The sequence below is a fragment of the Vigna unguiculata genome, chromosome 7 (genome assembly GCF_037176805.1).
Source record: "Vigna unguiculata cultivar grain cowpea cultivar isolate G323 ecotype 2 chromosome 7, ASM3717680v1, whole genome shotgun sequence".
Classification (NCBI taxonomy): domain Eukaryota; kingdom Viridiplantae; phylum Streptophyta; class Magnoliopsida; order Fabales; family Fabaceae; genus Vigna; species Vigna unguiculata.
The window spans coordinates 26,741,685-26,757,949 of NC_140798.1; the positions used below are offsets into that span (position 1 = coordinate 26,741,685).

At 30.5% G+C, this 16,265-nt stretch overlaps 1 protein-coding gene across 4 annotated transcripts; it reads right to left on the reverse strand.

The window, feature by feature from the left end:
• Positions 1-6,500: 6,500 nt before the first annotated feature.
• LOC114190393 (guanine nucleotide-binding protein subunit gamma 1-like) lies at positions 6,501-10,278 on the reverse strand. Of its 4 annotated transcripts, none has more exons than XM_085675628.1 (4): positions 9,891-10,278; positions 7,168-7,220; positions 6,899-6,965; positions 6,501-6,816 (listed from the first exon to the last, which is right to left on the reverse strand). In XM_085675628.1, the coding sequence occupies exons 1-4, from the start codon at positions 10,029-10,031 to the stop codon at positions 6,784-6,786; spliced, it is 294 nt and encodes a 97-aa protein (XP_085531754.1). In that variant the 5' UTR covers positions 10,032-10,278; the 3' UTR covers positions 6,501-6,783. The 4 variants fall into 4 exon arrangements, with proteins under 4 accessions (XP_085531754.1, XP_027935057.1, XP_027935055.1 ...); XM_028079256.2 differs by having other exon boundaries at positions 6,916-6,965; positions 9,891-10,277; XM_028079254.2 differs by having other exon boundaries at positions 6,916-6,960; positions 9,891-10,275.
• Between the last annotated feature and the right edge of the window lie 5,987 nt (positions 10,279-16,265).

The following is a 16,265-nucleotide window of genomic DNA, read 5'->3' on the forward strand; positions in this document are numbered from 1 at the left end:
CTGTTCAAAAATGCTCCTGAAGGCATCATGAATTTTCACTCACTTTAGTGTAAAATCCATAGAGTTTTGTATATAATGTAAATAATTATATTAACATGTTCTGATTAATAAAAATTACATTTTAAAACTAAAAATGGGACAGAGTATTTTTTTCTCGAGTATTAAAATAGCATTTTACTCGAGTATTATTTCACAAACTAAATAACCCTATAATTCCCTAATTATATTTCTCTTTCTGTTTCTTTTCTTCCTTTCTTTTTATATTCTACCACTTGAGCTCATTTAAAAAGACTTATTGCTCAAAAAACTATATAAATATGATTTATATATAGCCAGAATATTTAGTATTGTGAGATTTTTCATATAAATTTATGTAAAAATTTGTACGAAATGAATTTTTTACGTATTTTTTTTACAGATTTCATAAATTATCACAAAATATTAACATCATTGTTTTTCTTTAAAATGTGAGAACATTCTTTTAAGATACATATACCTACTCTTGACTTCTTTTCACCTATTCATATTTATGAAACAATTTTATGATGATTAAATAAATATCAAAGATGGCCATAAATTGATATTTTAATAGTTTATATTTGCATGTATTATTAAGTGAAAGTGATTTTAAGAAAATTAATTTCATTTGATGTTTAAAGGATTAATTTTTCACACTGTAAACTTAAGAGAATAGAATTAAACTATTCGTAATTCCGACTTCTATGTTTAAATGAAGTAACGAGGATAAATGAAAATGTAAGAATAAACTGAAAGTTTAAACTTTTGTATGATACTAATCCTATTGAGAGTGATTGATTGTATTAAAGGATTATGCATTTAAGAGGTAGGGTGTGTGGGTGTATTTTATTAGGAAAACAATACTGTAATTTTTAATTTTTAACTCTCATCTTTTATTACTATCTCATTTAATTCATAATGAGTCATTAATTTAAAAATAAACATTTTTTTAAAAACATTTATCATCTTTTTTTTAAAAAAAAATTAATGATTTATATTAAATTATGTCAAACTGAATCATTAATTTAAAAAAAAAAACATTTTTTTTTCAAAAAAAAAAATATATCATTGTCTTTTTAAAAAAAAAAAAAATTAATGATCTATATTATGTTACGACAAAAAATAAAGAATAAAGAATGAGAAAAAAAATAGAAGGTATAACATCACTTTTCATTTTATTAATACATATATGTTAATTAAGAATATGATATATGATGGGAGGAATGATGATATATTAATATTGTATAAAAAGGTTATTGGGAGAAACGGATTATAGGAATGGCTGATGAATGATGAAGAAAAGATCGTGATTGTGATTCCTCTATCTTAGGCTCAGTACTTGGACCACTTCCAAACCTGTTATTCCCTCCCCACCCACATGGATTCTCTCTTTCTTTTTATCTACTATATATGCTTCTCCATTTTTGTTCTATTCATTTTCATTTCATTCACCTCTTTTGCAACCAATTCAAAATTCTCCATCTTCATTCAAAAACAGACATTCATTTCAGTAGGTTAATTATTCTACTTCATGTGTGAAATTAATGTGCATGCATATCCCTTCAAGTTTTAATTGGTTGGGATCATGATATATTAAATTATATATATATATATATATATATATATATATATATATATATATATATATATATATATATAACTTCACTCTAGTCAGTTTAACAATTATTCAACTTGTGATAAGTCTTTTCAGATCAGAGAATCCAGTGAATCCAGAACACAAATGAGGAGAATTATTGTGTGTAATAATTAAGGTGAAAGAAGTTGTAATGCAAGAGAGGAAAAAGTGCTTTTGTGTAGAAGCTCTTCTTCTTGTGCTGGAATACATGGCACCCTTGTCATGTAGTGAGAAGATTAGTTATCTTTGGCATGTGGAATTTGATTCTATTAATTACCCTATTCATGTTCCGACTGCTATAAGATATTTATATATATATATAGGAATATAAGCACGACCTAATCTAGAACAAGGGTCAAGTTTTTTATATCCCAAAAAGAGACCACTCCCCTAACATTCACATGCCATTGCTTTTCTGTTTACCTCTGACCAAAAAACGGGAAATCAAAGATCTCAAGTCCAAAAGAAGATGATGAGGGACGGAAAAAAGAAAAGATGAATCTATGCACATGATATGCGGGGAACAGTTTAGTGGCTTCTGCTATTGTTAGATCTTCTTCTCCACATAATTTCCTCGCAAACTTGTCAAGCTTTACAACCAAGTTAGAGAAAAACTGTACAGATAAAAAAAAGTGAAAAAAGTTCACAGAAATGATAAACTTAGGTAATTTGTTTAGATTAATAGGTAGCTATAGACGAATGTTATGATTGGTCTAGTTGGGTAGATAGATCAGTTATTGATTAAGAAGAAAAAAATAAGATGCAGGAGAAGAAAGAAGAAAGGAGGGTGTTGTTGTTGGGTGTGGATGAGATCACATATAGTAGGGTTTTAGGTATAGGCATGACAGTAATAATGGAATAGAATTTGGTTTAATTATAGTATGATGCAGTAATGTATCTAAAGAAGGGTATGGTTTATTATTAGACCTTGACATGTGTGAATATTCTAGTTTTCCTTGAAGGAAAGGGAAGTAGCCAATAAGATGAAGGAGTGGGTTGGGTGGTTGTTCCAAGTAGTTGGTGCATTAAAAATAAGCAGATATAGAAAAAGAGTGTGAAGTTGGATTAATTAATCAAGCAAATGGGGGGAGGAGAAAGTGAAAGTGATTGGAGGAAATGAAAAGAAAATGATGTATAACGGTTCTTTTAGTGTGTGAGAGTATTGTTGGTTGCTACCGAGAGGGGGTATGTCTCCATCTTCATTTGCTTGGGACGCGTACCCATTTGCCAAATGCAGTGCCTTTTCTCATCGATAACGTAGCCATTCTCACATGCAACACCATATTTCATTGGAGGATTCAAAACATGGCTCCATGCTTCATGCACACTCCATAGTATGTGTGTGTATACTCAATACTCATACAAATACAACCACTCGTGATTATGGTCAAGTACTTTCCCTCTTACTATAATCATGCATTGAAGCTTTCCAAGAACTTTTATTCTAAAGTATTCTGAATTCAGAATGACATTTTTTTTTTTTTACTTCCAATGTACAGATGCTGACGACCATGATGCAACGGTCTCTTTATGGGTCATGTTTCTTGTACCAAATGGGATATTCATTCTCCTCTTCTTACTCTTTTCTTGTACAATTACAAAATACAAAGAAATGCCAACAATCTGTTCTCTACAAAACATGTTACCATCACCTGCAAGTGCCATTTGCAGACCATGTATTTATTTATTTATTTTTATTTGATGATCAAAACTTGATTAAATTGAAACAATTGATGAAGTGATTTTGTAATATTATTGTTTATTAAATGTGCAAAAGGGTTGGATTAAAATGAAAAATTTGAAGGCTAATTAGGTGGCGAGGTTGCCGGCCACTGCAACTTTATTTATTTGTCTGGTAGTGTTATGTTACATGCAGGCGAGGCGCACTAAGGTGTATAGATAATTGGAATGCAGAAGCAGCAATAGCTTAGGTTCAAGGACAGAGCGTGATGATGTTCTTTCTCTTTGCACACTTATGCACCCCACAATTATTGCTCACCTTTTACTTCATAGATTGACCAATATTTTTTTTTTTTTCATTTTTCACACACTCTGAATTCTATTATAAAGTTAAAATTATCTTTGTTATCTTGATGTATGATTTCTGTGGCAGCAGCAGGGAGTAATTGGTCAAACTTGCCTAGATTCTATTGCTAATTAAATTGCTGATTGAATTAATATATAACATTGTCAACTACGTTGCAGTTCGTCTTTAATATGTTTTGCTGAAAAAATAACACTTTTCTATGCATAAACTCACTGGGAAAAGACAACAGCATAGTCCAGGCGTTTCAAATTTTAAACTAACCTGGGATGTAATGTGTTTGAAAATATGTTAGAATTTAATGCGACCCAATTTTTCTTTTCTATAATCCACCAATGTATTTCCTTTTCTTTTCTGTAATGAGCTTGGAATGAATGAACCTAACCTAGATTTACATCCTGACCTTAATAATTAGGATTTTTTTACTAAGTTTTTAGTGTTTATATGTTTAAAAGTATATCTATATTTTAATGTTTTAAAATATTTTAATTTTTTTAAAAATAAAGTTCCGTAAAAAACAGGACAAAAACATCAGTAAGAAAATCTGGACTGGTGATTGGAATTTGGAAATACCAGTAAGTCCCCGTTTTCCCAGACACCAAAATTGGAAACAAGCTTTTTGGTTGATGTGGGTTTGCAAATTTTCATCACCAAACCAAACATATGTTTCGTAAATTGGTTCTAATTTCAATTAGAAAATTGAGCTTAGTAAACTTTGATGGAGTTGAAAAAAAAAAAAAACCTCGTAACTTTGAAGTTTACCGAACTTTGAAGTAAATTTATTTTTTAATTAGATAAAAAGGTTAAAAATTTAAAAGTTAATTTAAGTGTTTGAACTAAAATTTAAACAGACCGTAAATAGTTAGTGTTAAACTTTGTTGGGACTGTAATTATATTTACATTTGAGAATGCAGACAATAAATTGAAATGACCCCTTTTAGATTATATTGCATTAAAAATGTTATTCTTGGTTTTAGACAAGACAGGTAGGCAAGAATTTAACAATGGAGCACAAAAAAATGTGTTTTCTCTGTGTAAGAAAATTATGTGTGGACTGTTACTACCTTGAGAGGCACTATTAGTGGCAGTGTGATTGACTATATGTCTTATTCCGTGGCTACTATTTGCCTTAAATCCCATTTCCATCACATGATGTCACCTCTGCAACACTCACATCGCTTCTATTGTGATGTGATTGTATGTCATTATATCTGCATGGACTTGGTCACACACAATTTTTGCTTAGTTAAAGAATTTGATCACTTTTCTTTTTTCATTTTCTTTCCAAACTGTGTTCAGGATCAATGAACAATGAAGCAGGTTCCAGTCAAAACGAGAAGTGAAGATTCATAATTACTATGCAATAGAACAGCTGCAAATTTACTGTGTTGTGCATGAAAGGAATAAAAGGTTAACATTTGGATCATAATAGCAGCTGAAATTCATCTGGAAGGGCTGCAGAGTGAGAGACAGTAAAAATAAAAGGACAAATAGATCAAGTATTGTTAACTTAAGATGGACAATTTCTTCCTGAGCCCCATGTTTTCCATATACACCCCATAAGTTTGAAATACCAAAATTACCCTGCGGTGATAGTTTTAGGGAATGGAAGTGTTTGAGTATTGTTATTGTGTTTTCTCAGTGGAAGTGGAGTATTTGAGATGATTGTTGTTGGTTGCCCGTGGTAGTCTTCGGTAATGGTGGGAGGTGACAGGTTGCATAGGTGAGGATTTTGGTTTAACTTTCCTATTGTGATCATGGAGATTTCTTGAATTATCCGAAAGTGTTTTTTCAATTTTACACATTTGTAAAATTGTTTATTCCGAAGTATAAATTTTGTAGTTTAGATAGTCCAGAATACAAATTTAGTTTTTAAAAGCTTTTAAAGATTTTATTTCTTTTTGTGCATGTCATGCATCTTGAATTTAGAGATGGATTCTCAATATTGGAACATAATATGAAATAATAAAGTATGTGACAAGTGTAAATGAATTGGTTGGAAAAGATTGTGTTAGGCCTTTTATAACAAATGAAGCATATATAATTTCATTTATTTGAATAATAATTTCAATGCTTGATTTAATTATGTTGTGGTATATTTGTAGGTATTTAGTACACGCGATAACTTACTTTAGTGGGTTGGCTTTGTGCTTGAGATATTGAGGTTTTTCAAAATTAATGGACAACAAAAAAAGGAAGATATTTGTGTTATTAAGTTGTGAAAGGGATGGTAAACTATGAGAATGATTTGGAGAAAAATATAATTCGTATAAGAAAATGTGGTAATCTTTTTAAATTGTGAAGTAATCCTATTCACAATTGAGAAAGTTAGACATTGAAAGTAGCACGTTGCAATCATAATGAATTGGTTGAGTTGAGATATTAGTTCATCACCCCTGTACAAGTAAATTAAAATTAAATGAAATATTTTATGATTGTTGTCATGACAAAAAGTCTAATAAAGTCGACAAACATACTATAGTCACTCTCCAGTTCACAAAAGCAATAAGAAGAGGAACATTGCGTGGGAGGAAAGAAAAAAAAAAAAAAAGGTTGATTTAAATTTCCAGTATGGGCATTTTGATATTTTCACATCCACTATGGAAGTGCATTTAGAAAGCATGAGGTTGCAGTAAGAAACTGCCCTTAAGATGGCTTAGAAGTAAGATGTTAAACAATCTTATCCTAACAAATTTAACTGTGAATATTGCAAGCTTTCTTTGCTTTCTTAATTCTCCCAGTGATCAAAACTTAACCGAAGAGGCTGGTGCAAAGTAAAAGTTATGGCAGGGCACACTAAGAGTTTGACTAAGATTATTGGAAGCAGAAATAATAATAGTTCTCCGTTGATTACAGTTAATGAATGTGAGTAGACATTAACAGTATTCATCATAATGTAATGTAATGTGAAAGGAAGGAGCCGTAAAAGAATTAGTGAGCATTTTGTTCACTAGCAGAGTGACTTTAATGTAGTTACATGTGGCATGGCATGTCATGGCATCCTATTTGCAAGGCAATTCACACAGCTTTAAATCAAAGTATCCAACATCTACATGCTTGTGTATCTTGAGGCCCTTCAAACCATCTATCCCATAAGAGGTTTACAGGTCCATGGACTCTGTCAGTAGAGAAAATTCATGATGAGAACTCACTTCACTTACAACTCTACCACCAAAATTAAATTCAAAGTAAACATGTACGTAATATAGCCATTTACTCTGGGAGTAGTGGATCAGGCCTACTCTCCATGCTTTGTAGCAAGCTGCACTACGTCAAGTGAAATTGTTTAGGCTCAGTATATTGCAGCACACCACAAATAAGAGAAACATCTTAACATAGGCAAGTCCAACTACTCTGTTTCAAATTTTTTGCATACTTACAAAATTATACTACCATGACCTTTCATCAGGATATTATTCTTATCTCTTCTTTCACAAAGAATACAAACAAGTAATGAAACAGTACTTACTCCGTGCATATGGTGGATACATTTTCTGTTTTCTCAAGCTCTTCCAATTCTTCCTGCATAACATCCCAGGAAAGAGAATGAATCCAAATGAAATGAAATGACAAATGCAGGAAAATACTTGATTTTTCAAAAGGGGCTTGGCTTTGACTAAAAGAAAACATTCAGCTTGGTAATGTGCCATAACGTTGATTTAATAGATTTAGGGGGAAAATGTAACATAACCTCTCATGAAACATTCACAGATATAAGGAGAATGATGGGAACCATGAGCTTGTTTGGTTTGAGAAAACATTTGTGGTTTTTACAAATAATTACAAAACTGCTCACTTTAACTTTGTTTTCTTTCATAAACATTTTCATGGGAACAGTAAGTGATGCTTTATGTCAGGAACCTTATCAGATTGGGAAAACAATATGATTGACCATAGATTAAGGAAAGTGATAAGTATTACAGAGAATGAATTTAGTTTTATGTCAGGAAGGTCTACAGCAGAAGCTATTTTGTCATCTACATGGGCTAATGAAAAGATATGAAAGTAAAAAAAAAAAAAGATACTTATGCTTGATTTTATTAACTAGGGAAAATAAATGATCGAGTTGAAAGTGTTGTATTATAATGCTTTGGAAAAGAAGGGTTATGACTTATATCTAAATTATACAAGATATACACGATAAGATAAGTAGCGTGAAAACTCTCAGAGAAGAGACTAAGAACTTTCCTGCAAAGTTTGTATTAGGCTTAGCCTTCTGTATTCAATCTAATCTAGGATGAGCTTACCAAGGAACATGCAAAATATTATCCCTTAATACATACTATTCATGCATGATATAGTTCAAATTTTAGAATCAAATGTTAACTTTAAACTCGAGCTTTCGGAACATACTTTTGGAATATAAGGATTTTCAGTACAATAAGAGTAAGATGTCACATCACAAGTTTCTAAGTTTAAATGTCTAAATTCAATAATACAAAATGATATGGAGATTATTCAAGACGCCACACGCAAGATGCAAGTTAGGTGGTTGAAATGAAATAAGGTATTGAAGTTTTCTTGTACTGTTAAAAGTATAATCCACATGATCAAAGGGAAGTTTTCTTCTCTTATATATATACAACTGGCTATGTTTGTAGAGAATATTAGACACTATAAATACAAGTAAGAATGTTAAGATGAATGTATGGTTATACAAGAAAAGATAAAATATAGAACAACTGATGTTATTAAGGAATAGATAACAAAGAATTGATTAATGTGGTTTAGACATGTACAAAGAAAATATGCCTGAGGGGATAGTAAATTACATGGTTTCTAGATCCGGAAAAAAGGTTTGGCAATCAAGAAAGACAACTATAGCATATCTCACTAAGTAATTTAGGTAACATAAAACACATAACACCATTCGGCTAGGTTAGAGACCAAATCTTCACAAATATTATTTGTCATGAGATCCCTCATAAGAACCTCCTCCAGTGTCCTACCTGGCCTCTTTCTGCCCCTCATCACTAGACTAAAAATCACACAATGTACTCTACTCAATGATGCTTCTAATGATATTCTTTGTATATGAATAATATTCCTAAGAGTTTGGTTTTTTGACCAAGTTCAATAGTGTTGTGTGATCAATAGAACCAATCTCACTTGATAAGATAAGGTTATTGTTATTGTTGTTTGCAAGGGGGGTTCATAAATTCAACACATGACAAATAACTTTTTTTTACAACATGAGCTATTTTCATTTTAAGTTTTGTCATCTCCTTATAATTCTGAAAGAAACCAAAAAAAGGAAGCTGAAATTTCAATTAACTGCACACATTTCTCAGAAGAAAAGCTCATATTGTCATATCATTCTAGATATATTTTAACTATGAAAAAAATGTCATGGAAAGAACCCCAATATGATATCTATTAGAAGACACATACATTTTTCATCAAAATTGTGTTCTTCTCAACTTAAAAGCATATGTTGTTGTCAATTTTAAATACAACCGTGGTAACAAGGAGAACTGAAGATAATTTCAAATAGGGCAACAACTTTTAATTGCATCAAAATATGTTAAACCGAGGAACTGAATAATAAGGAAAAAAATATAAAAGATCAGAAACTAATTTTATAATTGCTATACTGCAATCTTCACCTGTAAATAACAAATGAAATGTTATTTAGGAACACCTCAACCATAGAATAGACAGCTGCCATTGCAGCCATTGCATAGGATCAAAATCCCTCTCTCAAAGTAAAAAAAAAACTTAACTAGAAAGGTTGACACACTAGAATCACCAAGAGAGAAACATAAAAAATTGAAAGTCTTTTGCACTAATTTATCAAGCATGAAATAGAACATAAAAAAAGCAACACGCAGATTCCTTATATCTAAACAGAGAATCTTCTAAAGTGGTCCCATTGAGTCCACAAATAACTTGAAATTTGAAATCTAAAAAACAAACTAGGGAGCAAACTGGGACTAAACGAATACCTATCTATTACCCTAGGAGAAAACAAAATCAGAAAAAATACACGCAAATCATCGAGAAGTAATCATTTTTTTAATTCTTCTTCAGTAAGCTGTTTTTCCTGTTTTGAATTTTTCAGCAGTGCACTAGCATGCACACTATAAACAAACCGCAGTGGAAAATTGTTAATTCTACAAAGTTTCCAGCACTAACTACATTTTCAAAATTGAAGAAAATTATAAAATAGAAGAGAGAACAAAGTGTACTAACTTGAAGAAATTTGGAGTCTTGGTCGAGACGCTTCAATTCAGCAAGAATCCGGTGTCTGCCTCTCTTATCAGTTCCTCCTGCACCAGCAGCTGGAACAGCAACTGCTTCTTCATCTGCGGACGACTCCGTTTCAGACGCCATAAGAAAGCGTCAGCTACCACATTCAGCAAAACACCCCACCTTGCTTGCAACCTCGTCTGTGCTTAATATGACACAGATCTGAAACACTACACAATAATAACAATATTAACAGTAACAATTATTCACATTATTGTTATTACAGAGAAAAAGGAACTCTTAACTCTTAAGGGCTTATGCTACTTTTCTCTAATCCTATTCCTCACGAAAGCCCTTTCTCTTTCTACATGTGCACCGCGCTCTCTTCAAAATCCAAATTATATACCCATCAAAAAGCGAGCCTTTTTTTCTCTCTCTTGCTGTCATTTTCATGCCCTTAAACTCTGCTTAAGTGATAACCATTAGGAAGACACTGTTGCAATCAAAGATGTTTTTTTTTTTTTTTCTTCACACTTGGATAACAATGATTAAGAACAAGTTCAATGCTTCTATTTATTCTTTATTCCCTTTATTTAATTATTATGCGAGTTTTTCGTTTCCTAATTCTATTTCTTAATTCTGTAACTGTTCAGATTTCAGACTCTGATGCTTTAATTTTATTTTGTTTTCTCTTTTCAATAAACTACCCTCTCTATCCCTGCATATTTTTTCATGCTTATCTATTAATGGGTGTAACACATAAAAGTACAATTTTTTTTTTGTCTTCTATAGTTATAGAGAGAAGTAGAAACAAAACTTTGGAGGCTTGGTGTGGGTTCTGATGGAGAATGGGTCAATGGTTTTACAACAAACCTGGTCCACTTCAAATTCCTTCAGCTTCTGTTGCTGAGAAACTGTGCCGTGCAATGGAAATAAAGTTTATAGCATCTTGGTTCATCTTTGGAGTTTCGTGAAGAAGAGTTACTTCTTGATCCAAGTATGTTGTTTAGAATGCCAGTGTGGAAAATTCAGGAAGTGGAGATTATGTATGCGAGTCTGGTAATGTGTGTTTGGTTGTACAGTGACAGCGAAAATAACATTCTTTATGGAAAATTTAGATGTTAGAGAGAGTTATGGTGTTTTTAAAATTAAAAAAAAGTAATTTACTCTTTTAATCATACTACATATAACTAATCACAACACAAAAACATATTTTAAAAAATAGAATAAAATACTTTGTTGATTCTCCTTTTTGTAACAAAATTTCAATTTAGTCCTCGTATTTTTATTAGTCTCAATTAAATCCACATTTTTGTAAACCAGTACTAATTAGGTCCTTTCCGTTAGTATAAAACTAACACCGTTAAATATGTGTCACGTGTCAAATCCTCATTTTTTTGAATTTTTTTATTTTATTTTTTTTGAATTTTTTTTTCAAAAATTTAATTTTTAAAAAAAAAATATTTATGCCACATGTCACGTCTGTAGTGTGTCACGTGTCAATCTAATATGGCGACACGTGTCAAATTAGTGTATAAATCTCAATTTGGTCCTCATATTTGTTAATTTGATTTGATTTCAGTCCCAAACTTTTTAAAAACTTTCAATTTCAGGCGGTCCAAATTTAGACCAAATTTTACTTTTATATAAATATTATGATTATTTTTATTAAAATTAATATTTTATTAAATATTTTAATAATATTAATATTATTTAATATTAAAATTTTAAATATATTTATTTTAATTTTTTATAAAATTGTCTTAAAAAATTTTACATTTGAATTTATAAAATTGTTGTTTTTAAGCCAATTCTAAAAAATTGTTGATATATAATGTTATACAAATATTTCGAATATAAATTTATAAATCTATATATTTATAATTTTAAAATAAAATTTAAATAAATTTTAATGTAAAATATAAATTTAAATAAATTAAATATTGTTAAAAATATGTAATAGAAATATCATTTGTAATAAAAGTATTATCATGACATTTATATAAAAAATAATTTTGGTCTAAATTTGGAGTGCTTGAAATTGAAAATTTTTAAAAAAATTTGGACTCAAATCAAATCAAATTAACGAATATGAGAACCAAATTGATATTCATACACTAATTTGACATGTGTCACCATATTAGATTGACACGTGACACACTATAGACATGACACATGACATAAATATTTTTGTAAAAAAATTTAAAAAATTTTGAAATAAAATAAAAATTCAAAAAAAAAATTCAAAAAAGCGAGGAGCTGACATGTGGCACCTACTTAATAGTATTAGTTCAATACTAACGGAAAGGACTTAATTGGTACTGATTTACAAAGATGTGTACCTAACTGAAACTAATAAAAATACAAGGACCAAATTGAGATTTTGGTAGAGAAAGGAAGATAAACGAAATATTTTAACCTAAAAAATATTCACTAATCTCACACTTAATCTATTTCTTTTTCATCAAGTTTTCTCTTTCTTAAACTTCACCCTTTTCACCCTTTATTAACGATAAAAGTTATTAAGAATGTCAATTAAGCCTGAGTGCCTTGTAGAAGAGATTGTAAATGTATTTTCTGCTAATCTTGCTTCTTATTAAGTAAAGTAGGTGATCATTGAATACCCACTAAAATATTTCTAAACGTAGTTTTATTTTTTAAAACAGAAACAAACATCTGCTTGCATAAATAATACTTCTTTCAAAATGTAAGAAAAATAAAAGTTTCAGTTCAAATATAATTAAATTTGATTTTTTTTTCATTTTTTATTTTGTAATAAAAATATCTTTCATTTTTTAATATTTTATTTTCAACTATTCATTTAATTTTATCTTAAATTTTATGGAAAAACACCTGACAAAAAATTATTGTGTAAATATAATTATAGTACTAATCAATGGATATTAACTTTTTAGCATACAAATTAGTTAATTTTATAAAGTATTTGAGAAATACCTATAGAGAAGCTCCATCCTAAGACGGTACCCGATATACTTTATGGATTTCTTTGTGTTAACATTAAATTAAAAGAAGTTAGAAGGCAACCTACCCATACATTAAGCATGTGTTAGTTAGAAGTGATTTACTATTTAGAGAATTGAAAGCATTGATTTACACAATAATTTTTGTGTTTTTTTCTCTAAATTAAAGGACATAGGAAGCACGGAAATGCAAGATTTGTGCTTCAACCCATCTCACTTATTATGAAGATATTTGTAAATGAATTTTGTTATTTGTCAAAATTACCTTTCTTAGTCACATGCAGAACTTTTTTTTTATTCGGTGTTTTTGTTTTTGTTTCAACTATAATATTTGTTCTGAGATATTCCTAGACTACAATTTAGCTTTCTTTCTTACATAACTTTTACCATTAATCTATTCTTAGAGCTGTGGTGCTCATCTATTGGTGTTTATTTTGGTTTGTCAGTATTTGTTCAGGTAAGGGAAGCTAAGGTTTGCATGTTTTTACAATATGTTTCTTGTTTTAGTTTGGTTTTGTATTTGTGATGCTTAGATGTTACATGTGATGGTCTGAAAGTATACCGTTTGTGTTCTTGGCTGGGTTTCTGTTTGCATGCAGGAGGAGTAGGAGAGAACCTACTATTCTTGCCCAGGCGAGAGTCCTCTAGCCTAAGTGAGAATAGTAGAGAGATATCATTCGCCTCTGCACGAGACGTCGCCTAAGCGAGATTTCTCGCTCAAGCAAGAGCATCTCGTCCAAGCGAGAAGTTCTAGCTTAAGCGAGAACTCGAAATGCTGCATTACACCCTTTGTTCAAGTTTTCGCTCAGGCAAGGAGGGTCTAGCTTAAGCGAGGGAACCTTGTTGCTTGGAGACCTTTTAGCTTGAGCAAGAATGAGGCAGATTGGCTTCGTATGTGACTTTACTTATCGATAGATGTAATTACTCTTAAAAGCATGAATTTGTGTGATGTATGTTTCATGTGATGTTGACATGCTTGGTATGATTTGAAATAAGTGTAATGGGTTGGTTGGTTGGACATTGGCAATAGATTATAATGCTTGAGATGGCATGTGAAATGTTGTTGGTAAAAGAGTTTCATGGGAAACTCTTGGTGATGGTGTGGTTAGTGTATACCTTGATATAAGAGATGTCTAGATAAAAGAAGGTATCCTGAACTCTAATAGTCGTTCACACTCATATAGAGTAGAATGATTTATGGGGTGAGAGTGGTAGGAGGTCCCAATCTTTGGCAGGATAATGGCCTTAGATGATCATGAGATTAACCTTGGGGTGTGGTTGGGTGATAATCCCTTGTGTCTAGACTCTGCAGAGTTTAGAAACCAGCACATGTGCACACTTTCTTTAGAATTTTATATCAAGAGTATAATCCAAATATTTGAGTCAGAAGGTCTTGCATTTGTTTGCTATCACATGATTTGGGTGCTTACTGCTTTGTATGTTTATAACCTGATTTAACATTTATTTTCTCAATAACATCATTAAAAATCTTTTACTCTGGGTTACCCTTTCTTGTTGTGTTTGTTTCTTGCTTGGTTTTCCTTTTTGCGATGATCATCAAATCCTTGGTGTGAGCAGATGTGGAAATTTCTAGAGATCGTTCAAATGGTGGTGATGATGTTGTCCAATTTAGGGGCATTAGTTATGGCTCTCTTGAGCAACTTTTGAGGCGTTGATGCCTAGGTAGTTTCCTGCTTTGTGAGCAATTCTTTTGCCAAACAGTTTCTTTTAATCCCTGTTCGGGGCTTCTTATTGTGCTTTTGGGTATTGCTTTCAGTATACTATGAATAACTGTTATGGTTGATTCCATTATACTTTCTGTCGGTGCTCTATTTTATATTATAAACATGTGACGTTTTATTTTATAGAATTATTCTTTTAAATTGGGACGTTTAATCAACAACAAAAAAATGTGACCAAATTCTTTTGTATAATAATCAATAATATATAAATATTTAATATCAATAAATAATAATAATAATAATAATAATAACAAATAATAATAATAAGGGTAAAAAAATTAATATTACATTTTAATCTATTAAAATATCTTTTTTATTCTATCACATCCATTAATTCTTTCACAAACTTCTATAAATTTTATCTCTAAATCCACTCACTTTACCCTCTAAATCTATTTAAAAAAATTTACACATATCCATCCACTCAAATCCACACAAATTCATTTTCATATTCTCTTCCAAATTCATGTTCTAAAGAGAACACAACCTAAATGAATAGCTTAGACTAGTCTGGGTGTGAAAAAGTGATGGAAAAAAATACCAATGGTGAGAAAGAGAAGCTTTTTTTAGGAAGATGATGAGAAGTTAGATGCAGTGGTATATATCAAAATCCCAAGCATGTGATGTTAAAGTTTTTTCTTTAATGTTAATTGAGATTGTTTGAAGTTGACGAGTACAATTATTTTAATACTCATCTTTAGTATTTTTTAACAAAAATGTTGTTTAAGATTCTTTTATCAATGGGTTGAAAATTTTTCCTAACTAACATTGGGACAAAAATCATAATTGATAATGATTAAAAGTGTTCTCAATCAACATAAGAAAACAAATTTTAACAAAGATAAAGAATATAATGTTTTGGCATAAAGCTTTAAATAGGAGAAGAAACAAAGACGGGATAGAATGATTCAAAATTAATGCTATTTAAACTAGAAAATTTCCTCTCTAAGAAGCTATCTTCTTATTTATGGTCTCTAAGATTTTACATAGTATATTTCTAAATTAAAAAGTATAATACTTATCCAAAAATATAATAATTATAAGATATCATATGTCTTATAAATTTTAATAACATGATAAAACAAAAACATTCTAGGAGCTTTGAATCCATTGGAACCAATAACTTTGTTGTATTTTCAAAACTCTCCAATAAACTTACATTGTGTTCACTTGTGAAGATTTACTATTCAAAGGAATTAGGGAGGCATGATTTGAGGATGGCAAGTGTGTTCACTTGTTAATATTTGAGAGTGAGAAAAATAAAGAAATATGAGGATTTCTATGTTCTCAACAATCCTTTAAATCATTCCCATTCTTGGCTCGATGATTCCTCATAATCCTATTAGAATGATAAAATTTCTTGCTTCCCTAGATTATCCTTTGACTAAGGAAAAAATTTGTGAAGAAACTTTTGAACAAGATCATCCCAAACAGTCAAGCTATTCTCAATGACAGAATGCAACCACACCTTCGCAATACTTGTTAAATAAAAAGGAAACAAACTTAGTCGAATAATTTCATCCGGTACCTGGTTAATTTTTACTGTGTTGCATATCTCCAAGAATATAGCCAAATTATTCTATGGATTTTCATGGGATAATCCATGAAACTGATTGTTTTGCACCAAATGCATAAGAGTAGACTTCATCTCCATA